General features: G+C 36.4%; 1 protein-coding gene and 1 long non-coding RNA gene across 15 annotated transcripts in view; one reads left to right on the top strand and one right to left on the bottom strand.

Moving 5' to 3' along the window:
* Positions 1-2,223, bottom strand: part of LOC140688041 (uncharacterized) — a 30,242-nt gene extending 28,019 nt beyond the window's left edge. The window contains exons 1-2 of the long non-coding RNA XR_012062719.1: positions 2,135-2,223; positions 1,267-1,441 (exon numbers count right to left, since the gene is read on the bottom strand). This is a non-coding gene — a long non-coding RNA (uncharacterized lncRNA). The remainder of the gene's footprint in view (positions 1-1,266; positions 1,442-2,134) is intronic.
* Positions 1-26,510, top strand: part of PRRC2C (proline rich coiled-coil 2C) — an 84,606-nt gene that overhangs the window by 28,945 nt on the left and 29,151 nt on the right. For all 14 annotated transcript variants that reach the window (XM_072946136.1, XM_072946131.1, XM_072946128.1 and 11 more), the window contains exons 5-17: positions 290-415; positions 2,138-2,358; positions 5,130-5,212; positions 5,843-5,976; positions 6,054-6,141; positions 7,182-7,326; positions 8,869-8,922; positions 13,048-13,669; positions 18,550-18,719; positions 19,172-19,424; positions 20,259-20,469; positions 21,661-23,925; positions 25,927-26,135. In XM_072946136.1, the coding sequence (XP_072802237.1) occupies positions 290-415; positions 2,138-2,358; positions 5,130-5,212; positions 5,843-5,976; positions 6,054-6,141; positions 7,182-7,326; positions 8,869-8,922; positions 13,048-13,669; positions 18,550-18,719; positions 19,172-19,424; positions 20,259-20,469; positions 21,661-23,925; positions 25,927-26,135 (4,581 nt within the window). The remainder of the gene's footprint in view (positions 1-289; positions 416-2,137; positions 2,359-5,129; positions 5,213-5,842; positions 5,977-6,053; positions 6,142-7,181; positions 7,327-8,868; positions 8,923-13,047; positions 13,670-18,549; positions 18,720-19,171; positions 19,425-20,258; positions 20,470-21,660; positions 23,926-25,926; positions 26,136-26,510) is intronic.

Here is a 26,510-nt window from a genome sequence, read left to right as displayed (position 1 = left end):
AGAGAAACAGAATTGAAACTTCCTCATTTGCCTCATCTTTAGTAAGTCCGCTGGAACAGTGTCTGGCAGATTACTTTCTTAGATTTTTATCTCCTCATGGCTATTCATTAACTTTCTAGGGGATTCTAATGCTAGATAAATCTAAAAGCTTTATGGATATGAACAGTCACCATTGAAATGTGGAATAAATTATGAAAAAAAGGGCAGAGAACTCTATCCTGGGAGGGTTTTTGAATTATCTTCAGGATAAAAGTTACATGTAATGTTTTTCTAAAAAAAAAATCTGTAGGAATCCAGGTGAATAGTCATTTTCAGCAAGAATTTCCCAGCCTGCAGGCAGCAGGGGATCAGGAAAAAAAAGAAAAAGAAGCAAATGATGACAACTATGGACCTGGACCCAGTTTACGCCCACCAAGTAAGAATACTTTCCATTTAATAAAAATACAGAATGAGATTATATTTGTGTTTTATCTTGTGATGTAACCTCCTGCCTGTTACTGTTGTATGTATGATGACTTGCCCAGTTTGAGAAGGCAGGCAGTAGCTGTAGTTGCTTGCCACCTAAGTTTGGTTTTTACATGAACAGCATCCGTTTGAGATCAAACTAATCATCAACTTAGAACTTGTTGAAAGTGTGTCTTGGGCTTCACACCCAACCTCCTAAATCAAAAGTCTGCATTTTAACAAGATGCCTAGGTGACATTTGCACATCAGTATTTGATCATTTTTACAGTAGTAAAATTTTTTGAGTAAACCTCCCCAATATACAAGTAAATTTATTTATAAATTATATCCATTCATTTGCTATTCTATTAATATTCAGGAAGCCCTTGCTTTCTGAGGAACCAAATCAATTTTAATAGTAAGAGATACTTGTATTTTACGTTATGAAGCAAAGACTAAAAATAGAAATAAAGTCTTCGAGAGATTTTTAAATGTCTTATTACTTATATTAGCTTCATAGTGTTGTTACCAAATATCTCCAAGAACCCTGTGTACATGGGGAGGTTCCTCTTTATAGTAATGGTTACAAATCTCTATTTCTGATAAACTGATACAGTTTGTATTTCTTTAGTTCATTTCTTACCAAGTCTGGGTAAATTATCTTTTTTGATTTTTATTTTTATTTGCCATATGTGATTGATGAGTTTGTATTAGGAATAGATGAGTCAGCTCTACTATTTTCGTGTTCGTTTATTTTCACCAGTTATCTGTTGCTGCATAACACATTTGGTAGCTTAAAACAACAAACTGAATTGGACTTACCATTTCATGTGATATCGTAGGGTCAGGAATCTGGCAGCCCCTTAGATGGGGGTTCTGGCTCAGGAACTCTTAACAAAATTGCTGTGAAACTGTCATTTGATGCTGACTTCACTGGGGCTGCTGTTTCAAGCCCACTCATGGTGTCTCATTTATGTGTGAGCTGCTTACAACATGGCTTCCTCAGAAAAAATAAGGAAAGACAGACAATTTCCCACCAAGATGGAAACCCCTAGGCTTTCATAGTATATTCTTAGAGGAGATACACCAACACTTCTTCCTTATTCTACAGGTTACACAGACCATCCCTGGTACACTGCTGAGAGGGGACTACACAGAGTGTGAATACCAGGAGATAGAGACCATTTGGACCAAACAGGGTTTCCTTGTAAAATCATTAATCTGTTTTATTTGGTTAGATAGCTGAATCAGATAATACAGTTACAAAATCTGCTCACTTGGGCACTTGAACTAGCAATAGTAGACTGAAAATGAATGAGAACATTACTGTCAGCCTTTCTGGGTTATAGAACTCCTCTCCCCTCCCCTCAGGGCACCTCAGGTATCACAGTGATTTTAATCTCTATACCAAAAATTGGTCAAGCTTATTAGGGAAGTTCTCGTATTTTCTTCCCCAACCCCAGTATTTGTTTTTGGTGGTACCCTCTGAGGTACATCCTCTCTGCTTTGGAAGCCACTACTCTTGACTACCTAAACACCTTCAAAGCCTAGATTTCTAGTACAGCCTAGATTAGACTTTCGCTGTTCCTTCACTATGCTTTCTTGCTTAAATATACTTGAAATATGCCTAGTTAGGTTTCACTCTGTTCCATTTTCAGATTTTTTTCTTATTCTTTCTCTCTCTTCATACCAGATGTTGCTTGTTGGAGAGATGGTGGTAAGTCTGCTGGTACACCTGTAACATCTGACCAAGATGAAAAGCCTGGCCAGGATGAAAGCACAGCTGGAACATCAGAGCAAAATGATATCCTCAAAGTGGTGGAAAAGAGGATAGCTTGTGGTCCTCCACAGGCTAAACTGAATGGACAGCAGCCTGCCCTAGCTTCCCAATACAGAGCTGTGATGCCTCCTTATGTGAGTATTGTTACATCAGCAAGTGGTTAAATAAGAGGTTTTTGACCTGGGTCAAAGGAAAGAATTGGAATGGACAAAGGTTTAGGTCCTCATTTTCATTAACATCTAACTAAAAATTGGCATTTTCTTTGATTTTGAATTTAGGAATCATAAAGTATCAGCAGTACTTTTGTTTTTATTCTTAATAAGGAGTCATAGGTATTTTCATATCATGTTGCATTGTTTTTAGGTATTGCAGATGTTGTTTATGTTCATTGTTACTTCAGAATACTTATTAGTGTTATTTCATGACCTGTCAGCTAATGAAGCACATACATTATTGCTGTATCGCAAGTTTGTTTTTTAAGTATTATGGTAACAGAATTTTAGTATAATTGTTTTCCTTTGTAATGCTGTGTTTTTGATTATTCATTTTAAAGCATTTTTCTATGAGAAGAGTCCATAGGATTTACCAGACTACCTAAGGGGGTTGTTCATAGCACAAAAAAGGTTAATACCTGCTTTAGTTCTGAAGATTTTATTAATATACTTTTAATTTTTTTAAACTTTACATTATGGAATATTTTTAATATATGCAACAATAGAAATAAAACAATGAACCTCCCATATCTACTGTACATCTTCGAAAGTTACCAATTTGTGATCAGTCTTGTTTCACCTCTTTCCTACCACCTGGGGTTACTAAACAAATCCTAGGTATATCATTTATATGCATCATATATATTTTAGTTTTCACTTTAAAAAATGAATATTAGGGGGGAAATCCACAGTACCATTATCACCTAAAAAGAAAATTCTTTTTAAAATACCAAGTTATTCCAGTTTCCCTGATTATCTCACATTTAGGATCCTGATACATCTGTTCCTTGAGATCAGTTGATATTTTTCTTAGGAATCTTGTTGTTTATGGATACCTCTTTCCCTCCATCTCTTATTTTCTTCAGTGCTTACCTGTTATAATTCATTTGCTATCCTGTGGAATTTCTCATAGTCTGGATTTTGCTGATTCCATCTTTGTAGTTTCATCTAATACATACTTCTGACTCCTATGTCTCCTATAAAATAGTAGTTAGATTTGGTTCCCTCATTCAGTTGTTTGCTCTACTCTGAAATTACATGGCAAGTTACATGCGCTCAAGTAAATTTACATCTTTCAGAAGACCTTTACTTTCAAAGGGAAGAACAATCCAATTCTTACATTTATTTTTCTTATGACTTAACTTCTGAGTATTCAAGTTCTAACAATCCGTATTTTCTATTTTTTCTTTGTATTATTATGAACCATTCTAAGGTAGAGGAGGGAAATGAATGATTAAATACAACTGTTAAATATGTTCTTTCAAAAATTGGGGTATATGATAAAAATCAATCTTATATACTAACCTGACCTTGAAAAATAGTTTATACCCAACTACTTATCTCCTAATAATTTTCAAATTGTGCTTCCAAAGATCACTGAATTTCCAGGTGTAGGGGTGGGATAGGCTAAGGGAAAGTAAGTTGGGAGATCAAGTGTGCTTTGTTCCCAGCTTCATCAGTGAATCTATTTGAATAGTTTTGCACTAGTTAAAAACAAAAACGTTTCAAAAACCACTAATAATATTAGATTATTTTTGCAGTTAATTCTGTAGCAGATTTCTAAATTTTAAACATGTAATACCACATGAAGTTAATCTCTGCATGAATAATCAGAAGGATCTAATGCAATTTAACCCATGAACAGTTGCCTCCTGTAGTATATATGCTGATTTCAGTGTAGAAGTGTGATGCAACCAGAAATTCTCCGGAGTATCCCCAAACAAAAAGCTTCTCCAGTTGAATTTCAGCTGCTGCTTAATTTTGCTCCAGCCCTACTTAGAAATTTCTTCTTTACATAGCACAATCGTATAAACATAACCTTCCTGCAAATATAATTTCCTCATTTAAAAGTTTTTTTAAAGAAAAATTAATCTATTTCAGTATATAAATTATGTATTTAAGATAATACAATTTCTTCTTCCCCTCCCTTCCCTTATTTGACCTGGATATGAGCAGACGGTAACTAACCAAGTGCTCCTTGACATTTCTTCCCTTCCAAATCATAGGATGAATCCCTTAGAATTAGTATTTATCTTAATAATCTATCTTATTGATTCTCCTAAACTCAGCTTCTCAAAGCTAAGTTCCCACGGAGAGCATCATCTTTGGACCACAGTATATTACTGTCTGTGTACTAACTTGACTCAGAATCCACCTATGCTCCATAGAAAATCCCATAGAAAATCTCCCAGATAACTCCCTACCCACCTCCTTCAACTTCCTTGGTTTATGGACTATCCTTTCGTCTGACATGAGTTCCTCTTTACCAGCAAATGTACTTTCAGTTAGTTAGTCTACTCTTACATTAGGATGAGGTCTCAAATTATTTCAAGTATTTGAACTTGGTTAAGAAAACTTTGCATTTTTCTGGAGTGCATGCTTGTAGTCATTTTTTAGTTTTTCTTTTCAGTACACAGTCATTTTTATGTAACTTTGTTGGTAGGATAAAAGAAGTTCTTCATATGTATGTTCTAGTTATTATCTCATTTGTAATGACTCGGTGGAGGTGGCAGTATTACTTGTTAGCTTGTTATTGAGGGTGAATGATGATCTATGCCAGTAGAAGAAATTAGTCATTCACAGTACTGTTTATTTTAATTATTTCTGTAAATTGTAATTTCAGGCTTAGTCAAGGTGATCCATTTTTTAATAACTGGGTAGCTAAATTTATCAACTTTGTTTCCTTTATCTAGATGTTTCAGCAGTATCCAAGGATGGCCTATCCTCCTCTGCATGGTCCCATGAGGTTTCCACCTTCTTTATCTGAAACAAACAAGTAAGACTATTAAATGATTGAAGTCTGCAAGGTATATATGTATGCTAGTTAAGATTTTCTGGAGGTTGAGTAGATTATGGTGATTTATTACTCTGTCCTCAAGATACAGCTGCTGTGAACAACTAATTAGCTAACTTTTGGAAGACAGAACAGAAATACTTTATTCTTCCAAAACTTTAAATCAGTTACATAAAATTTTGAAAAATGAAAGTTATGGCCCTAAAATTGATGATATTTATCACTTCTTCCTTCCACGATGTTGATAACCCACCATTCTCTTTTTTTTTTTGCTTAATGTAAGACTTGAGCATCCTCCTGAATGATGGTTCTTCTTCAGGTTCTTTATTTTGAGATTAGTATTAGTCTTAGCCATATTATTTAACATATATTTGTTTTATTTGAAATGTTTGAAAACTTTGTCTATTAAATATTTGCATAAGAAATACATTATATATTGTAAATTTATGTATTTTATAATCGTTTCATACACGTCAAGTGTCAAGTATTTTTAAATCACAGTGTAGAAAGCACTAATATTGAAATGAACTAAATTCAGATCTTTAAATATTTTCCTAATTTAGTATCATTAAAACTTTGTATCCTTTTCCCTCATAACCTGTCATTGGTTAGAAGCCTTCGAGGAAGAGGCCCACCTCCTTCATGGGCCTCTGAGCCTGAACGCCCCTCCATCCTTAGTGCATCAGAGCTTAAGGAGCTTGATAAATTTGATAACCTAGATGCTGAAGCTGATGAAGGTTGGGCAGGTAAGAGGCAAACTTAATTAAGCACTTTTTTTTAGATGCTTTGAAACAGTCAATCTGAGTTCTCCTTAATTTAATAGGTGCTCAGATGGAGGTAGATTATACGGAACAGCTGAATTTCAGTGATGACGATGAGCAGGGAAGTAGTAGTCCGAAAGAAAACAGCAGGTAAGTTGTTATGGTGTCTTTTACTAATAATAGGGTGAATTTGTTGATGTAACATGAGCCATGTATGCAGAGAGGCTTCATTAATAGTTATTTGTTCCCCTTTGATAGAATTTCCACATTCTACTCTGAAGACTTTCACTGAGTGAAAAGGTGATAAATGAGCCAAATTTTTAAAGTACAGATAATCAAAGAATTATGAGTTTAATGTTTCTAAAGAAAATACTTTGTTTTTACAAACGAAGATATTTCGATGCTTGTCATCTAATTGGAAATATTTTGAGAGACAGTATCAGGGACCAGTTAAAACTTGTTACTTGCTAGACATGATCAGTTGGAGAAAAATTACTTGGGTTCCCAGCTGCTTCAAGTCTTTGATTTTCTAAGCTTAAAAAGGAGCATTAAAGCCTTAGAAAATGGTAGCTTTTCCTCTTTCTTTTCTGGAATACAGGGGCATCAGAGTAAGGAATATGTGGGTTATGAAGCATAAAAGTTGGGCTCTTAAAGTACACAAGAGCTTGCATGCTTATGTTGGTATAGTTTTTCAGCCACAGTGTTGTAATGTGTTGCTGTTTCGTGATCAGTTGTGAGATGCCTGTGATTTGTTGTGACTTAAAAATACTGTAGTATGATTTCTCTTTTTCATTAAATCAGAACAGATTAGAGTAAATTAGAATACATTTATTAATTAATTTCCTGAAATATTACTCAGTTTCTTTCAGATGAGAGTTTTGGGTGGGGGTAATAGAAAATGGCGGGATCATATTGTGTGTCAAGTATGAGTATTCATGTTTGACAAGTACTATATTGCATCTTCTGTCTCGTGGCCAAGCCCGATCCCTATCACATCATAGGCATTTAGCATGTATTTCTTGAATGAGTGAATTAGCATCACTAGGGTACAAAACAATCTCATTCCGTGATACATTTTCCCCCGAAACCATATGGAAATAATGTCTTTTTTACACTGAGAAAATGCATTTACTTACGTATGACTGTCCATCCACTGTACTTTTTATTTCACCTGGATTTTGATTCTTCAGTGAGGATCAAGGTTCAAAAGCCTCTGAAAACACTGAAAACCGAAAAGAAGCAGATGAAGTTTGCAACACTAAGTCATCTTCTCAGATACCTGCCCAGCCATCAGTAGCAAAAGGTCCCTATGGGAAAGGACCTCCATTTAATCAGGTTTGTTGAACACATGGAGATCCTTGTCACTGCAGACAAGTGACGAGGGTGAATTACTCTCATAAAGTTGGAAAAAAACTTAGGAAAAAGGAATACATATGTTTTTCTTTAAACAGCTCTAGACCTAAGCCACATTTTTATTGCATACTAACAGGAATTATCAATGCAGTAGCTACAATTGTCAAGTAGAAACTGAAGTTACATTCCCCCTCCCCTCTGTAACAACTTGGTTATGTCAGAGTGGAGAGAGAAATTGTTTTTCCAAACTAACATAGCTGAAGTGCTTTGTGGCTTTACTGAGTGCTTTGTAAATCCTAATATTCATGTGTGAAACTATGCTGTCTGAGCAGGGAAATCATACTAGAAAGTAGAGAAATCTATGAAGCCTGAGCCATTTTGAAGAGTGTTGTTAAAGAAGGGAGGTTATGTGGGCAACAGATAGCACTTGATCCTTACTTCTAAGATGTAGCAAGAACTGCATTGCAGAGTGAGAATTACAAAGGGCTACCTTCCGGAGAGCCTCCTCATATAGTATACTGAGCGTATTTGTTGAATTCATACAGAACAGATGGAGGAGTCAGTGCCTGCAGGGAGGTAAAAGTAAGTAGGTAACAGTCTCAGTGAAAAAAAAAAAAAAGAGGAAAAAAAGACAGCAAGCATCTTTTACGTTACAGTGTTGTAAGTGCTGTGATAGCATGTGCAAAGAAAATTCTGTGTAAAAAATTTCACTAAAGACTTCATACTTGAAGCAGGAATTAACCAGTAAACAAAGGAAAGACAGAGATTCCAAGCAGTGGGAACATGTTTAGAGTAGAGAAGTGGAAAAGCACGGCCCATTCAAGTCCCCAGTAATTTGATGTGGAAAAGGAATCAGATCGCTATGTGAGAACTAGTACTTCTTAAGCCTTGTATGCTGTACAAGGTATTGGTTAGCCGTTGGAAAATGAATTTGAATTCTGCAGAAGGATATTAATAGTAACTTCTTAAGAAAAATGTGTTTTGTGTGACTTTTAACTTAGCATTATGGGGAATGATAAAAGGAAACAGAAACATCAAAGACCATGTCTTGATGTTTTGATTCATGTGTATGTTACTGATACATATATTAGTGAGTGACTATTTCATATTTTATATCTGGTTCCAACGTTTTAGCTGTTTCTTTTCTTTATATAGACCTCACAGTTCTAGTTTGCCATTTTAAAAAAATCCATAAAAATAATAAGGCTTACATAAATAAAAATATGAAATTAGAGGTATACTTCTTCATGGCCAAATTACTTGGGCTAGAGTTAGAATTTGAACGCTAAGATTCTACTCTTAACAAAGATAATTTGAGGTTGTGACTTTACTGAAATGGCTGAGGGATTCTATGGAATGTAAGGTTATCTTGCAGTGAGTGATAGACTTTTATTAAAAGGGGGATAAGAATAAAGATGGTTTACTTTTTACGATCTTGTGTTCTCACTGAAAAATAGTACATTCAGAAATTTTTCAAGTAGATGCCTTTTGTCTTACTTTGTAAAAAATCCTTCTTTATAATAGGATCGTGGGCCGTCCTCACACTTGCCACCACCTCCAAAGTTGCTTGCGCAGCAGGTAAATCTTAACTAAATGCTTGTTCATGGTCTATATGTATTATTTGCTTATTTGTTTTAATGGATAGATTCTGTATGTGTTACTTATTTATAATTTTCATGAAACACTTACTGACTTTACCATGTAGCTCCTGCGATTCTTCCTCTTTAACGAGTCCCTCTTGATTCTCAGCTGATGAGCATACTCCTGATTGTTCTAAGGAAATAAGAAGCATTTGTTCTTCCCATTTAAATGCCCTTCCTGTTCCGACTTTCTTCCTGTTGTCCTTGCTGCTGAGGACAACCCTTCTGTTTGTTCCCTGGATCCCATCTTCTGTCACTTTCTGGTAATCTCTCTCATCTTAAAAAAAAAAAAAAAGTTTAAGAAAAACCAACCCTTCTTTAATTCCCACTACCCTCCTCCCTCTGCTGTTTCCTCCCTATATCTCTGTTCCCTTTCATGGCAAAATGTTTAGTGAACTATCCACACTTACTGCCTTCACCTTCTCTCTTATTAACCCTCTCCAGTTATGTTTTCATCTTCCACTGTACCTTTGAAACTGTTATTATCAAGGTCAGTTACTATTATCAAGAATAATAACTGTTCTGTCTTGCCAAATACCGTTCTCTTGTCTTCATTTACTTAATCTCAGCAGTAGTTCACATAATCTCTTCATCCTTCTATCCTCCTTAAAACACTTTTTTAAAACCTGCTTTTGAGACAGCACACTATTTTGTTCTCTTTCTTCAATTTATATTCCTTCTGGACCTCCTACTGGCCCTTGGGTGTTGGAGGGCACAGGACTGTGGTCTCATTCCTTTTTCTAACTATATCCTTTCCCTAGGGGATCTCATCTGGTGGCATTCAACGTATATCTCGAGCCCTTAAAACTCTACCCTGAAAAAAGTCATGTATTCAACAATCAGCTCAACATTTCCACTTGGATCTCTGAAAGATAATCTGTTGTGGTTTAGTATGCTTAAACCATAACAAACCCCCCACTCCCACACTTCTGCCACACTTCCTCAGTTCTGCCACTTTTTTCCCCATCTTCCCTATCTCAGGTAATAACATTGCTCAGATTAAAACCTGAAAGTCACTCTTATATCTTCCTTCTTTTTTACTTTACGTATCTAGCCTAATCTATCAACAAATTATGTCACCTCTACCTTTAAAATATATTCTTACACTGAGCACTTGCTACCATATGATATATTTCATTTAGACTGTTGCTGTAGATTCCTAATAGGTCTTCTGGTTTTCCCCTCTTTGCTGCCTGCCCACTCACCACCTCTATCCACAATTCTCCTATAGTAGATATAACTGTTTAAATTTATGTATTTATTAGGTCAGTCATTCTTTGCTCAGGCTCTTTTCATGATCTTTAAGGTCCCTTTCTACTTTTCTGATTTCATCTGCTTTTCTTCCTCTTTGTTCTTGCCACACAAGCTTTATTGCTACTGTTTTTATTTTACCTTCAAGACATTTTATTTGCTGTTTCCTGTAACTTAGAAGACTCTCCCTGAGATTCTTCCTGTGGCCAAGTTCTTTGCTCAGATATCACCACTTAACAAGCTTCCCTGATCACTCTACTGTGAGAGGTGCACATACCACATCACTGTCATCTCCACCACTGAATGCATTTCTATACACATATAAGCTAAAACTAAAACATTTAGCAGAAAACGTCTTTTTTAATGAAGATCTTGAATAAGACACAAAAGCCATGAATTAGAAATAAAAAAGAAATTGATCAGTTGGACTTTGAAAAACATCTCTAAGGGAAAGATACGTTACAGAAATATATTATTCATATGCCTGACAAAGAACTTATATTGGGAGATATAATTACAACTCAGTAATAAGACAAATAGCCCTGCAAAATGATTTGAACATTCACTTCACAAAATAAGACATACAAATGGCTAGTAAGCACATGAAAAGATATTCAGTATCTTTAGTCACCAGGAAAATGCAAATTAAAACAACAATGAAATTTTTGTTACACATCCAAACTTTGACAGGCTGATGACACCAAATGTTGGCAAGGGTGTAGAGCAGCTAACACCCTCACACATTGCTGGTGGGGCTGTAAAACCTTGTAATCACTTTGAAACATAGTTTGACATTTTCTCATATAGTAAAACATACACTTGCTATAGGTATTTATCCGAGAGAAATGAAAATGCACATTTACACAGAGGCTTAAGTATAAATGCCCATAGCTGTTTTACTCCTAGTTAAAAAATTAGAGTGGGGGAGGGTATAGCTCAGTGGTAGAGTGCATGCTTAGCATGCCCGAGGTCCTGGGTTCAAGCCCCACTAACTCCTCCAAATATAAATAAATAAACCCAATTATGCCCCCCCCCCATAAAGAAAAAAGAAAAAACATCATTAAAAATATTTATTAAAAAAAAAATAAAAATTAAAAACTAGAAGCAGTCCCCATGCCCATCCACATATGAAATGATATATGCCTATGATAGAAGACCATCCAGCAATAGAATGGAGCAAGCCACTGATAAACGCAGTGACTTCAGAACCATTACCCTGAGCACAAAAAGCCAGATACAAAAGGGAATGTAATTTGATGTATGCATTTATATGAAATTCTGGGAAAGGCCGGTTGCCTGGGACCAGGGGTTCAGGCACAGGACTGATGAAAATGCTCTATACTGATTGGAGCAGTAGTTTCATAAATGTGTCGTTTGTACAAACTCATCAAACTATACAGTTAAAATACATACATCACATTTTATGTAAACTATACTTCAATGAAGTTGCTTTTAAAAAATGCTTATACTATGAGTTTACGGTATAAATTAGGTACTTTGATTTAGTTGTTTTTGCAGCTTGTCTTCGAGCTGTAGGTGATGTAGCAGAACACCAGAGAGATTAAGCAGTTTGCCTAAAGACAGCACTGTTAATGAATGGTAGAATCTGGATCCATGGGGTTTTTTTGGTTTTGTTTTTTTAAGTATTCAGTCCAGTGTTTTCATCATAACATTATTTTCTTTTTACAAGGATTCCGACTATTACAGGGCTTTCAAAGTTTCTTCACCCTAGTAGCTGTTAAAACCAATGTCTTCTAAACAGATTTTTTAGTTACTTGATGTTTGAGCCCTTCATGTGCTTTTTTCATTCTGCATGTCTTTGCATAGTTGCTGGCAGTGATTTTAGAATTGTTTTAGAACACATTAATTGAAAATTGAATCATTAAAACCCAGTCTCTCAGGTGATCTTCCCGTAGTCCACTATGGGATCTAGATAGCCCTTTCCAGATATGTTGGAATTGTTAGCTGTCTTGATTGTGGTGGTGGTTTTGTAGGTGTATACATCTATCAAAATACATCAGATTGTATATCTGAAATATGTGTAGTTTAACTGTACAGAAATTACACCACAATAAAGTTGTTTAAAAACAATAAAGTAAAAATAAAGACACCCCTCTCTTTACCTAGGCTGATCTGTAGGAATTTCCTCTTGGGCGTGGCAGCAGCCGCAGCGTCTCCACTTCTTCACTTAGCTTTGGCCTTCTGGTCTTTCCTTGTAACTGTACCTCAGTTCTCAGGGCTCATGTGGTGCCATGTTGCATCTTTTTTTTTCTTCTTTATTTTAGTTTAGGTTTTTGTTTGTTTGTTTTTGAGGAGGGGAAGGAGGCAATTAGGTTTATTTATTTTTAGAGGAGGTACGGGGGACTGAACCCAGGACCTCATGCATGCTAAGCACACACTCTACCACTTGAGCTATACCCTCCCCGTCATTTTGCATCTTTATGGACTTCTTTTCTCCCTCTCTAGGCATTCCATCTCTGGCAGTTGCTGCTAAAGCACTCATATTCTTAATTTCTTTTGTCTCTAAATTTAGATTATGAAATTCATGTTCTGACAACTTCTAATTTTATTCAACAAATGCTGAGTGAGCAGTAACGTCTGGCACAGTAAATAGGTACACACTCAGTAAATATTAGATGGCTGGATTAATTATTCTAGAGACTTATGTAGATTTACTGTTTTCTCCACATTGTTACCTGTTTGCATTTTAATCTGTATTTTTCTGACATTTTGAGGAGAGTTTTCCTCCTTCTCCACGTCTGTAATACCCAGTGTTGTCATACTCATCTGATGATTTCACTTAATGTTTCAGCATCCTCCCCCAGACCGACAGGCAGTACCTGGAAGACCAGGCCCTTTCCCCCCGAAGCAGCAAGTCCCGGATGAAGATGAAATATGGAAGCAAAGAAGAAGACAACAGTCAGAACTCTCCGCAGCAGTGGAACGTGCGCGTAAGCGACGTGAGGAGGAGGAGCGAAGGATGGAAGAGCAGAGGAAAGCAGCTTGTGCGGAGAAACTGAAGCGACTGGATGAAAAGCTGGGCATAGTGGACAAACAGCCAACTCCAGAGGAAATTAGAGAAAGAGAGCGAGAGAAAGAGCGGGAGCGGGAGAAAGAACTCGAAAAAGAACAAGAACGGGAGCGAGAGAAGGAGAGGGAAAAAGAAAGGGAAAGACAGCGGGAGAAGGAAAAAGAACTGGAACAAGAGCAGGAAAAACAAAGAGAAATGGAGAAGGAAAGAAAGCAAGAAAAAGAGAAAGAACTAGAACGGCAGCAGGAAAAGGAAAACGACCTGCAGAAGATGCAGGAACAGGAAAAGGAGTGTGAGTTGGAGAAGAAAGAAAGGGAGAAAGTGGAGGAAAAAATTGAACACAAAGAACCTACTTTAGAGCCTGTGGCAGAAAAATCAGATGGTGACAACAGCTGTAGTAAAGGTACGAGTTTTGTTCGTTCTTACGTAAGCTTTACAAAAGGTTTCATATGTAGTGTGGATTTTGGATATTTTTGTGTATTTTTAATATACAGAATCCAAATAAAAGTGTTTGTTGTTTTTTGGATAGAAGTTGAATTTTATTGGATACTTTAATATGCCTTTTTCTGTAATTTTTTATTATGATAAAATACACATAACATAAAATTTAGCATCTTAACCATTTTTAAGTGTACAGTTCAGTGGTATTTAAAACATTCACAATGAACCATTACTCCATCCATTTCCATCTTCTAAAATTGAAATTCTATACCCATTAAACAGTAACTCTCGCCAGCCCTTGGCTGGTGATTCTACTTTCTTTCTGCATGATTTTGACCATTCTCAGTACCTCTTGTAAGTGGAATCATGGTATTTGTCTTTTTGTGACTAGTTTATTTCCGTTAGCATAGTACCTTCAAGTTTCATCCATATTGTAGCACATTACAGAATTTCCTTCCTTTTTAAGGCTAGTGATCCATTGTATATATGTTTTGCCAGTCTGTTGGTGGACACTTGGGTTGATACCATGTTTTACCTGTTTGAATAGTACTGATGTGACTACGTATGTGGAGGGGAGGGTCTTGCCTCACTGTTCATGGCTGTTGATTGATCAGGGTGGTAGTTGCTGAGGGTTGGAGTGGCTGTGGCAGTATTTTCAAATACGACAACAGTGAAGTTTGCTGCATCGATTGACTCTTCCTTTCATGAATGATTTCTCTGTAGCATCAGTGCTATTTGATGGCATTTACCCATAGTAGATCTTCTTTCACTGTTGGAGTCAATACTCTCAAACCCCGCAATGCTTTACCAACTAAGTTTATGTAATGTTCTAAATCCTTGGTTGTCATTTCAACAGTTTTCACAGCATCTTCACGAGGAGTGGATTCCCTCTCAAGGAACCACTTTCTTTGTTCATCCATTGTAAGCAGCTCCTTGTCCATTCAATTTTATCATGAGATTGCAGCAATTCAGATACATCTTCAGGTTTCACTCCTAATTCTGTTTCTCATGCTGTTTCCACCATGTCTGTAGTTACTTCCTCCACAGCAATCTTGAACCTCCCAAAGTTATCCAGTGTGAAATTGAATAAAAGTGGCTAAGTCAGGTACCCTTGTCTTATTCCTGATCTTAGAGAAGAGGATTTCAGTCTGTCAGCATTGAGTGTGGTGTTAGCTATGGGTTTCTCATAAGTGGCTATTATTATGTTGAGGTAGTTTCCTTCTATTCCTAATTTGTTGAGTACTTCTATCATAAAAGTTTGTTGAATTTTGCAAGATGCCTTTTCTACAGTAATTGTGATGATTATGTGTTATTTTCCCTTCATTCTGTCAGTGTATGATACATTGATTGATTTTTATATATTGAACCGTCCTTGCATCCCAGGAAATGTGTCCCATTGGTAATGGTATATAATCCTTCCAGTATACTGCTCAATTTGTTTTCTAGTATTTTGTTAAGAATTTTTGCATCAGTGTTCATAACAGGTATTTGTCTCCAGTTTTCTTGTAGTGTCCTTTTTTGGCATTGGTATCGGGGACGTTGGTATCAGCAGGACATTGGCCTTATTAAATGAGTTAGGAAGGAAGTGTTCCCTCTTTGATGAATTGATGTTATTTCTTTAAATGTTTGGTGGAATTCACTGGTGAAGCCATCAGGTCCAGGACTTTTCTTTGTTAGATTTTTTTATTACAAAGTAGTCTCCTGCTAGTTAAAGTCTATTCACACTTTCTTTTTCTTTGTGATTTAGTCTTGGTAGGTTTTTTGTTTTTAGGAATTTGTCCATTTTGTCTAGGTTATTATTCAGTTTGTGCCGTTGTCTGTAATACTCAATCCTTTTTATTTCTGTAGAATTGGTAATGTTCCAATTTTAACTTCCAATTTTACTCATTTGAATCTTTCTTAGTTCACCTTCCTAGCTAAAGATTTGTCAATTTTGTTGATTTTGTCAAAGAACCAACTTTTTTTTCACTGAATTTCTCTATTTTTCTGTTTTCAGTTTTATTGATCTCTGCTGTGATTTTTATTTCCTTCTGGTTACCGTGGGTTTAGTTTGTTCTTATTCTCATTTAAGAATAAGGTTACTCTAGGTTATTGATTTGAGATCTATCTTATTTTTTAATGTAAGCATCTATAGCTGTACATTTCCTCCCTTACTTTGCTTTTGCTGCATCCCATAAGTTTTGATGTGTTGTGTTTTTATTTTTATTCATCTCAAGTATTTTCCAATTTCCCTTGCAACTTCTTTTTTGATCTTTTGGTTGCTTAAGAGAGAGTTGTTTAATTTTCGCAGGTTTGTGAATTTTCCAGGTTTACTTCTGGTGATTTTAACTTCATTCCATTGTGGTCAGAAAATAATTTAAATAATATCTATCTTTTTAAATCTTTCAGGAGTTATTTGGCCTAACATATGGTCTCTCATGGAAAATGTCCCATGTGGGGTTAAGAAGAATGTGTTTGCTATTATTTTTGGGTAGAGTATTCTGTATATATCTCTTGGATCCAGTTGGTATATTAAGTCCTCTTTTTCCTTATCTTCTGTATGGCTATTCTATTCATTATTGAGATTGGGATAGTAAAGTCTTAACTATTAATGTAGAACTGTTTATCCTTTTAATTCTGTCAGTATTTTGCTTCATTTGTTTTAATGGTCTTTTATTAGCTGTGTAAATATTTATAATTGTTGTATCTTAGCTGTATTAAACCTTTTATTAGTATTTAATGTCCTTCGTCTCTTGTAAAACTTTTTGATTTAAAGTCAGTTTCATCTGATATTAGTATAGCCACCCAGCTCTCTTTTGGTTACTAGTTCCATAGAGTAGCTTTGTATGTCTTTTCACTTTCAATCTATTTGTATCTTTGGATCTAAAGTGAGTTTCTTACATGTATCATGTAGTTAGATGACTTTCAATCAACTTTTTCGTCTGCAGAATTATATTAGCTTCATAGTCACAGATACTGATTCTTTCTCCTTCCTGATTCCACAACATTTAAATAAAATTTCATTTGTTCACATGTGTCAATACCTCTAAAACCTCTAAAAATTTGAACAGAGCTTAATGGGAACTTTGGATTGTCATAATTAAATGAGTACACTCAGTTCATAATTTCATATTTGTTTTCTTGCCAGTTTCAATATAAAAACTTCCATAGTATGGTTGATATGCTTACCAGACTGTAATTATGCTTTTATAAAAAAGAAGAAAAGCCTTTTCTAGCTTTAATGAACTTTTTTTATTCTTCCGCAATTTGACTTATAAATTCTAGTTAATAAAACTTCGCTCCTGACTTGTTGTTAAATTCAGTCTTAATGAATTAGTTTGAATTAACAGTGATTTAAAATAGAAATGGTTTTATTTCAGTATATTTTCTGTTATGGAAATACTGAAACTTTTAACCTCAAAACCCACGTTATTTCTATAAGACCCTGCTGCTTGAGATTATATTACAAAGCTATTTAAAAGTTTGCTTTAAGTTTTATTTATATTCTGAGTAACCTCAAACTGGGCCTTTAATATAACTATAAAAGAGTAAGAGTGTTTTATTTCAACTTTTTAATAAGACTCGTGGATTATTACTTGTTTAGTTATCAGAGTTCACAAATTTTTATATTAATCAGTCTAGAGATAATTTGATATTGATAATGGGCTTTTATTATGCATCATAAACACATTGCTTAAAACACAGAAAAAGTAAAGTAAAATTTCTCACCACAGAAGTGAAAAACATTGGTATACTTTAAAATTGATGAATTCTAAAAGAGCATAACTGTAGGGAATCTCATTCACAGTCAATAAGAAAGGACTATGGATTAGAAATAAGGAAATTCATTTTAGTCTTTTCTTCCAGTGAATACATGTATTAACCCCAATTAATTAATTTAACATTAGTGGTGACTTTATGTAAATAATGGTTTTGTTTTTAATAATCATTTAGTGGCACTTTTTAATGCACATTTTATACATTCTGATGGCAATTTAACTTTAGCTAGGTTTTATCAGTGTGAGTACTCATTTGAATTTTAGACGTTGTACCTACTTGGCTCTTTTCCCTCCAGTATTTTATTACTTACAAAAAAATTCTTAATATTGAGTGTAATATAGACAAAATGTGATTTGTGATTCTTTACAGCATGGTTTTACATTGGCATTGCATTACATTTTCCTTTAAAACTCATCCCTAATTCTCTGAGAAGAGAATTTGTAACATGCATGGCTTTGTAGCTGTGACAGATGACTTCTCTAGAATAAATACAGCTCTCGTTTTCTTTCGGATGAGAACTTGGTGGGAGGTATGTGTGTGGCTCTCCTTCCTGTGTACCACATTTGACACCCTTTATGTAGAATGATGATTTCTATTTGAAGATAGCTGGTAATCACTCTGTTGTCATCAGACCTTGATTCATTAGTTTTCTTTATAGATAATAGTTCCTTGACTAAAAATAATTTAAATAAACCAATGTGTTCTGTTTTAAGTATTTATAGGCCATTTGTGTTTTCACATAAGTCATAGTGAATCATAAGTAAACACTGACAGTAGTGTTAATAATTATTGAATCAGTGAAAAAGAGGTAGTATTTGAAATGTTTTATTATCATAAAATTACAAATACAGACTTTGGGCATTTGGGCATGTGCTCTGTCTTAAGAATCCAGCTTTGAGGAAATTAATTAATCTAATGTTACCTTGCTGATGGTTATTAAAATACAAAACAGTGTTTTAGGATACTTTCTTCCTCTTAACTTTTTAAGTATATCAATCTAATAATTTCACTCCAGTATGTACATCATGTATTTGATAAGTGTCATAGACGAGTATCATTATCTTTCACTTTTTCTTTGGGCAGAGGATGACCCAGTTTTCACTAGACAAGACAGCAATCGCAGTGAAAAAGAGACCACACAAGCAGCACATGAAACAGAACCAGAGTCAGGGTCTCAGCCTCGGCCTGCTGTATTATCTGGCTATTTTAAACAGTTTCAGAAGTCTTTACCACCAAGATTCCAGCGGCAGCAGGTAACAATAAAAACGTTTTATCTTGTACATGTGATTGAAAAGATTTATTGTTTAATAGCCTGAGAAATAATTTGACATAAAACCCAAAATACACAAAGCACACAAATTTTCGCTGAAAGATTTCCCCTTTTAATGAAAGTTTGTTGACACAGGTTTTATTGTGAACTGTGTCATTCCCTTTTTACCCCTCTCTGCCTCATTTATGGAGACCATCTTCCTTTCTAGGAAATGGTTTTTGCAGTATAATTAATGAGTAGTTGTGTAAGTCAAGTATAAGGCCAAGTGTCATAACTTTCCCTTTGTTCTTTTGTCTTGCTACGTCTCACTGTTAAATGACTTCTGAATTCTTTTCCTTCAGGGATTCAGAAAAGCCTATTTTCTGATTTGATCGAACATATTAATTTATCAGATGGAACTAAACATGTCAGTTTGTGGGATTCTGCTTTCTTTAGGAACAGATGAAGCAGCAGCAGTGGCAGCAGCAGCAGCAGCAGCAAGGTGTGCTTCCCCAGACAGTTCCTTCCCAACCATCCAGTGGCGCTGTCCCCCCGCCACCGCACAGACCTCTTTACCAGCCCATGCAGCCCCACCCTCAGCATCTGGCGTCCATGGGTTTTGATCCAAGGTGGCTCATGATGCAGTCCTACATGGATCCTCGAATGATATCAGGCAGACCTGCAATGGATATCCCACCCATTCATCCTGGTAAGTTGAAATTGTCCTTGTCTCTGGGCTCGCTTGTAGTTGTGCAAAGTGTTTCAGCATTTGAATTTTGTCCTAATGTTATATATTCTAGCTTTTCAATTTTCTCTATCATTTATCAACCTTAGTTTTCTTCTAGGTTCGCTAAAGACAAATGAATTGGAAGTCTTTATCAGAATAAATTGAGATAATTGATTACTAAATGGTATAAAGGAAGATTTGAAGGTGATAAAAATGTGATCAAGAATCATATCTTTGGGGGGAGGGTATAGTTCAGTGGTAGAGCACTGTGTTTAACATGCACGAGGTCCTGGGCTCAATTCCCAGTACTTCCATTAAGAAATAAATAAATAAACAAAGAACCTAATTACCTACCCACCCATCCCCCAAAATTCTTTTTTAAAAGAGAGAATCGCATCTTGATTTTAAAATGTACACTGAAGTTTCAAAATTTAAGAGGCATAATTTATAGCATATTGATCAACTAATTAAACTAGATTAATGTTAAATATGCATAGAGACAGTTCTGATTATCTGATTTTTAAAGGCATTGTATTTTCTCTCCTTTGAAGTTAAATAGGCTGTCCTTATGGTTTTACTTACTTTGCTTCCTCAATTTTTAAATCTGTTGGACAACAACAATAAAAATTTCATTCATAGAAAAACAAATTTTCACGGGTCATTTTGAGTTAATCAATTCCACTTGGCAAACCATGTTTCTTTAGTCCAAATATGGAGAATTCCAAATAGTAATTAATAGCGCAAATTCTATGCCTATAATGACTTTGTTTCCTTCATTTCTTCCCTCCATTTTTTTTTTTCTGACCATTTGTATAGGAATGATTCCTCCTAAGCCGTTAATGAGAAGAGACCAGATAGAAGGGTCACCAAACAATTCTGAGTCATTTGAGCATATAGCTCGATCCGCAAGAGATCATGCAATTTCCCTTTCTGAGCCTCGTGTGATGTGGGGGTCAGATCCCTACCCTCACACTGAGCCTCAGCAGGCCACCACTCCCAAGGCAACGGAAGAACCTGAGGATGGAAGGTAATTATTAAAATTATTAATAGATCAATAGACTGTTGTGGTGAAATGAAAACTGTAGTCTCCCTGAAGATCACTCTGAGTTTCTCTCATTCAGTATGCCTTATTTCATTTTAGGACATACTTTCTCTTTTCTGGTATTTCTGTATTGATTAGGGCATTTTGTATTATAGTTCTGTAAACTCAACTAAATGCTGAAGTTTAGTGGTAGATGTTAAAATTGGCAAGACTCTTCTGTCGATTAGGTGCTTTATATGTAGTCTGGCTAAAGCATTGATGTAGTTCTTCCACTAATGAGAAATGGTAGGCATTCAGTTATCTTATGGAAGTTTTCTAAGGCCAAGTTAAGGACAAATATTAGTTTATAGGATTACTTTGAAGTAGCAGATAATTGATCTCTAATAATTTATATCGTGAAGTTAGAACTTCTGCCCTTTTAAGGAGTATATTTTATGATGTTTTAAAAGTCTGATTCCTTGGGAAATATAGACCTACTCTAGTGTACTCTGATTGTTAAGTGGAAATTACTGGTTTTGGTGGATTAAAAATTCACACCAGCATGGTCTGAGCTTCTTTTTCTTAAGGAGTGCACTTCATTGGTTTTTGATTGTGGGGAAAGAAACACATAACATGATATCTACCCTTTTATCAAAATTTCAAGTGTGTAGTACAATGCTGTTAACTATAAGCATGTCGTACAGCAGATCTCTAGAACTTTTTCATCTTGCACAGCCAAAACTTTATACCCATGTAGTCAGAACTTACTTCCCCTTCCTCCTGGTCCCTGGCAGTCACCATTCTACCTTCTGTGAGGATGAGTTTGATTTTATAAGCGTATATAAGTGGGATCATGCAGTATTTGTCCTTCTGTGACTGGTTTATCTCACTTAGTGTAATATCCTTATCCATGTTGTAGCATATAGCAGGATTCTTTCTTTAATGCTAAACAACATTCCATTGTATGCATATACCACATTTTCTTAGCCTGTTCATCTGTCAGTGGACATTTAGATTGTTTCCATCTCTTGGCTATTATGAAAAATGCTGCACTAGTTTTTTTACAGAGCCATAAAGATGTCCTTTATGATTAGAATCCGTTGTTTTGTTTTTAAATTAAAGGGATTATTTTGCTTTACACATACATGTGAAAAAGATTTTGTGTTGATGATTATGTCTGAATTCTCCTTATCATAGGCCTGAAGCCCCATTGGATCAGGAACAGATTACTGCTGCTTATCCTGTAGAACATAGTCAGTTAGAGGCTCACCCAAAAGCAGACTTTGTCAGAGAGTCAAGTGAGACAGAAGTACATAAGTTTTTAAGCAGATCGGTAGAAGACATTAGACCTCACCATACTGACACACATAATCAGCCTGCTTGTTTTGATGTACCTGATCTGAAGTCTGTATCCACTCCTCAAGAAGAGCGAAGTTTAGCTGGAGAGAGTCAGCCTGCCCGGAAAAGAAGTGTTTCCCATGGATCAAACCATACTCAGAAATCAGAGGAGCAGAGAAATGAGCCATCTGCAAGCATCCCTAAAGGAGCCAGCAGATCCATTGATTCAAGAGAACCAGCAGAAAGGCCAGAGGAAAAACCCAAAAAAGAGGGCTTTCTGCGTTCTTCCGAAGGACCAAAACCTGAAAAAGTGTATAAATCAAAATCAGAAACTCGTTGGGGCCCAAGGCCGAGCTCCAACAGAAGAGAAGATGGTAATGATAGGCCTGTGAGGAGGTCAGGTCCTATTAAGAAACCTATACTTAGAGATATGAAAGAAGAACGAGAGCAAAGGAAGGAGAAAGAAGGAGAAAAGGGAGAAAAGGTCACTGAAAAAATTGTAAAACCTGAAAAGACAGAAAAGAAAGAACCTCTTCCTCCACCCCCGCCACCTGCAGCACCAGCTCAGCCGCAGTCGGTTCCGCCACCACCTCCGCCTCCACCAGAGCCAGAGAAACTTCCTTCAGTAGAAACTTCAACTTCAGCTTTGGCGCAAAAGCCACCTCAAGATACTGAGAAGCCTTTGGAACCTACAAGCAGTGTTGAGGTAGAGCCTGCAGCCAAAACTGTAAACCAGCAAACCGTCACAACACCAGCAGTTAAAGAAGAAAAACAACCTGAGAAAGTCATCAGCAAAGATCTTGTTACAGAGAGGCCTCGACCAGATTCAAGACCAGCAGTTAAAAAAGAATCAACTTTACCTCCTAGGACCTATTGGAAAGACCCCAGAGATAGAGATTGGTTTCCAGATCAAGGATACAGAGGTCGAGGCCGAGGTGAATATTACTCTAGAGGGCGAAGCTATAGAGGCTCTTACGGAGGGCGTGGCCGAGGAGGCAGAGGGCACACTCGAGATTATCCTCCTTACAGAGACAATAAGCCACGAACAGAGCACGTGCCCTCAGGACCTCTCAGACAGCGAGAAGAAAGTGAGACACGAAGCGAGAGCTCCGATTTTGAAGTCGTTCCCAAGAGGAGAAGACAGCGAGGTTCAGAGACTGACACAGACAGTGAAATTCATGAAAGTGCAAGTGACAAGGATAGTTTAAGCAAAGGGAAACTTCCCAAAAAAGAGGAGCGGTCTGAAAACAAAAAACCTATAAAGCCTCAATCTTCTTTCAAGCCTGAAAATCATGTCCGAATAGATAATAATAGACCTCTGGAAAAACCTTACATAAGGGATGATGATAAGTCTAAACCAGGTTTCCTTCCTAAAGGAGAGCCTACAAGGCGAGGCAGAGGGGGCACTTTCAGACGTGGTGGAAGGGACCCTGGAGGTCGCCCATCACGCCCTTCCACCTTACGGAGACCTGCTTATCGGGACAATCAGTGGAACCCAAGGCAGGCAGAGGCTCCTAAGCCAGATGATGGAGAGCCACCAAGAAGACATGAGCAGTTTATTCCGTTACCAGCGGATAAACGGCCTCCAAAATTTGAGCGAAAATTTGACCCAGCTAGAGAGAGGCCCCGAAGGCAGCGTCCTACCCGACCACCAAGACAGGATAAGCCTCCTAGATTTAGACGGCTAAGAGAGAGGGAAGCCGCTTCAAAAACCAATGAGGTGGCAGTGCCCACAAATGGCACAGTTAATAATGTCGTTCAAGAACCAGTTAATACTGCTGGGGATGTTTCTGGGAATAAGACACCAGACTTGTCTAATCAGAACTCTTCAGATCAGGCAAATGAAGAATGGGAAACGGCTTCTGAAAGCAGTGATTTCAACGAGAGGCGTGAAAGGGATGAAAAAAAAAATGCTGATTTGAATGCACAAGCAGTTGTAAAGACCGGAGAGAATGTTTTACCTCCAAAAAGGGAGATTGCAAAGAGAAGTTTTTCTAGTCAAAGACCTGGTGTTGATCGCCAGAATCGGCGTGGCAACAGTGGCCCACCCAAATCTGGAAGGAATTTTTCAGGTCCTAGGAATGAAAGGAGAAGTGGCCCACCATCAAAAAGTGGCAAGCGAGGGTGAGTACTTTTAGATGTAAATACTTTTGCACCTTTGAGAAGCTGAAAGTAGACTTACTGGTTGACGTGTGCAAAGGAGCCAGTCTATAGAGGACCAAGACATTGTTCTCCCATAATTTTTTTTCTCTGTTCTCAAAGTAAGGGTGCTTGAGAAAGAGGTTAGTGTGTCCTAGAAGTCTTTGCCTGCTACATTACATTTCCCAGAAGAGTCCTCTTAGGAATTTGTAGCTTTGGGAAAATCTACACACTGAGGCTGGGACCTATAAGATGTTTTCCATTTGGTAAATCATCTTGCTGATGATGGGTAGCCCGCCTTTCTTTCTTGGATTCTCTTTGGGAAGCTCGTGCTCACAGGTGTCCCCTGGGACTTTAATTAATATGTTGTAGCCATACACTTTGTCACTCTGTGCTGGTTTCAAGAGAGCAAATGTTGAAACCTAAGGATAAATTGTATTCCACTCTTGAATTGCAGACCTAAAATAAATGATCCAGGTTAGGGAGAGACCTAGAAAGCAAAGTCCTGCCCAACCACTAGGGCACCAGTAACATAAATATCATGTCATTGGTGGTTTTTTTTTTTTTAAGAAATTTTTATAAACTGTGCTAACTTGGTCTTGTCTTTTTAAGTATTAAAATGTCGGTTATAGTAAGTTTGTTTGTTTGTTCTTAGTATTAGGAAACATTATAAAGTAGGATTATTCCTAGTTTTAAATCTAGGCTGTGGTACTTGCTTGTTGTATAAAGTCTTTACTTCCTCATCAGTAAAATGGGGAGAAAGTAACAGTCCTTACAAAAATGTGTGACATTTTAGTGACATGACATTTTAAATTGAAGCACTTAACATCTGGTATGTAGTATACAAGTGTTATTTTGGTATGCCGTTTTTTGATCAAATTCCCAGATTTGCCGCCTGAGCTGATAAGAAATTTATTCAGACAAAATAATATTTTAATCTGCATTGGTTACTTACTTACTCTTAGCATTTCTGGTTACTATACGTGTAAACAAAAATATATTTTTGCTTTCTGATAGTTCCAGGGAAATAATGCTAACAGTTTTGTTCCTTAAGTACCTGCTTAACACAGAATTTAAACCTCACTTTAAAAGTCCAGAAGAACAGGATAACATATATAGTTGCAGTAATGATGTAATTGTTGACCATAAGTAAACTATTTGAATTTCGAGTGATAATGCTCAGGGAGGAAATTGATCTGATATTTGTGCAATGTAGATAGTATCAACTTTGAACCTGCAGAAACAGCAGTTACTGGCTGTAGTTAAAATGAATATTTTGGAAGAGTCCCATTTAGAAGAAGTGAATGCATTCTTCAAATATTTGGAAGTCAAGCTTTTTATCAAGCTCTCAAGTGAGCTTTTATCTTGAGTAATACTATAGGCTGAGCTGAAAATGAATCGGTGAGCCGTTTTTTCATGGTGTATTTTCATAAAATGAACCCAAGAGAATTTGTTAGGGGAAAAAAAATATAGAAATACCTTTGGTTTGTGAAGTGAATGGTTTCCATATGAAGAGTGGTTTTAAAAGATATGTTTACATTTATGTATAAATCTGATTGAACTTTTTCAAAAAGTATATATGTAGAGTAGGCACAGGCTTTTAAAATTTTTTCATGTGCTGCCCTCTTGTGGAGAAGATCCACTAGTGAATATTTTGGTCTAGCTTGGATCACAGGAAATTTCTGCTGTGAACAGTGTTGATTATTAGCTCATTTATAATGTGATAGATACAGTAAGAACTTCTGGGAGATAATTCTAGGATTAATTGCTGGAAAGAACTGTAAGGAGCTAGTCTCTCTCCTTTATTGGGAAGCTCAGTCGGTTGTACTCAACAAAAGTCACTAAGGCTTGTTGGTTTTAGAGTTAGGGGCTTCTGTCTCACTGCTATTTTTTCTTAGATTGACCTTTAGAAACTACCACTAAGACCTTTTTTTATTGTTATTCAGTTATGTGGAGGTAGTGATACCTTAAATTATTATTTTGTAGACCATTTGATGACCAGTCGGCAGGCACAGCTGGTGCTGATCCTGTCAATGGCACCTCTGCACACCACCAGGAAGGAGCACCTAATGGTACAGGACAAAAGAACTCCAAAGACTCTACGGGGAAAAAAAGAGAAGACCCCAAACCAGGCCCTAAAAAACCCAAAGAGAAAGTGGATGCACTATCACAGTTTGATCTCAACAATTATGCAAGTGCGTTTTCAGATCTCTTTTATCTGTCTGTCTGTCTGTTACATTTAAGTAGATGCTGTAAATAAGTCATCAATAAAAGATTTAGACTTCAAGGTAGAGTTAGAGGCTCGTTATGAATCATTAACTGATGCAGCTTGAACTAAAATAACACCAGCTTTTAGCGTAGCCTTGCATGCTTGATAAAATTCTTGTAAAGATAATCCACAGGGCTTCACTGTTCTTCATGGAAAAGGGATGAAATTAACTACTCTACCTTGCTAAACAGGTATGGGAAAGCTCAGAAAGTCAAATGAACATGCTTAATTATATCTGTATATATACTGTGTCTGAAAAGAAAGCCTCAGTGTTAGCCTCAGTGATAAAATTGGTATCTAA

Source organism: Vicugna pacos, chromosome 21 (assembly GCF_048564905.1).
Source record: "Vicugna pacos chromosome 21, VicPac4, whole genome shotgun sequence".
NCBI lineage: Eukaryota > Metazoa > Chordata > Mammalia > Artiodactyla > Camelidae > Vicugna > Vicugna pacos.
The sequence above is the reverse complement of the archived record's forward strand: the minus strand, read 5'-3'. Positions and strand labels throughout refer to the sequence as shown.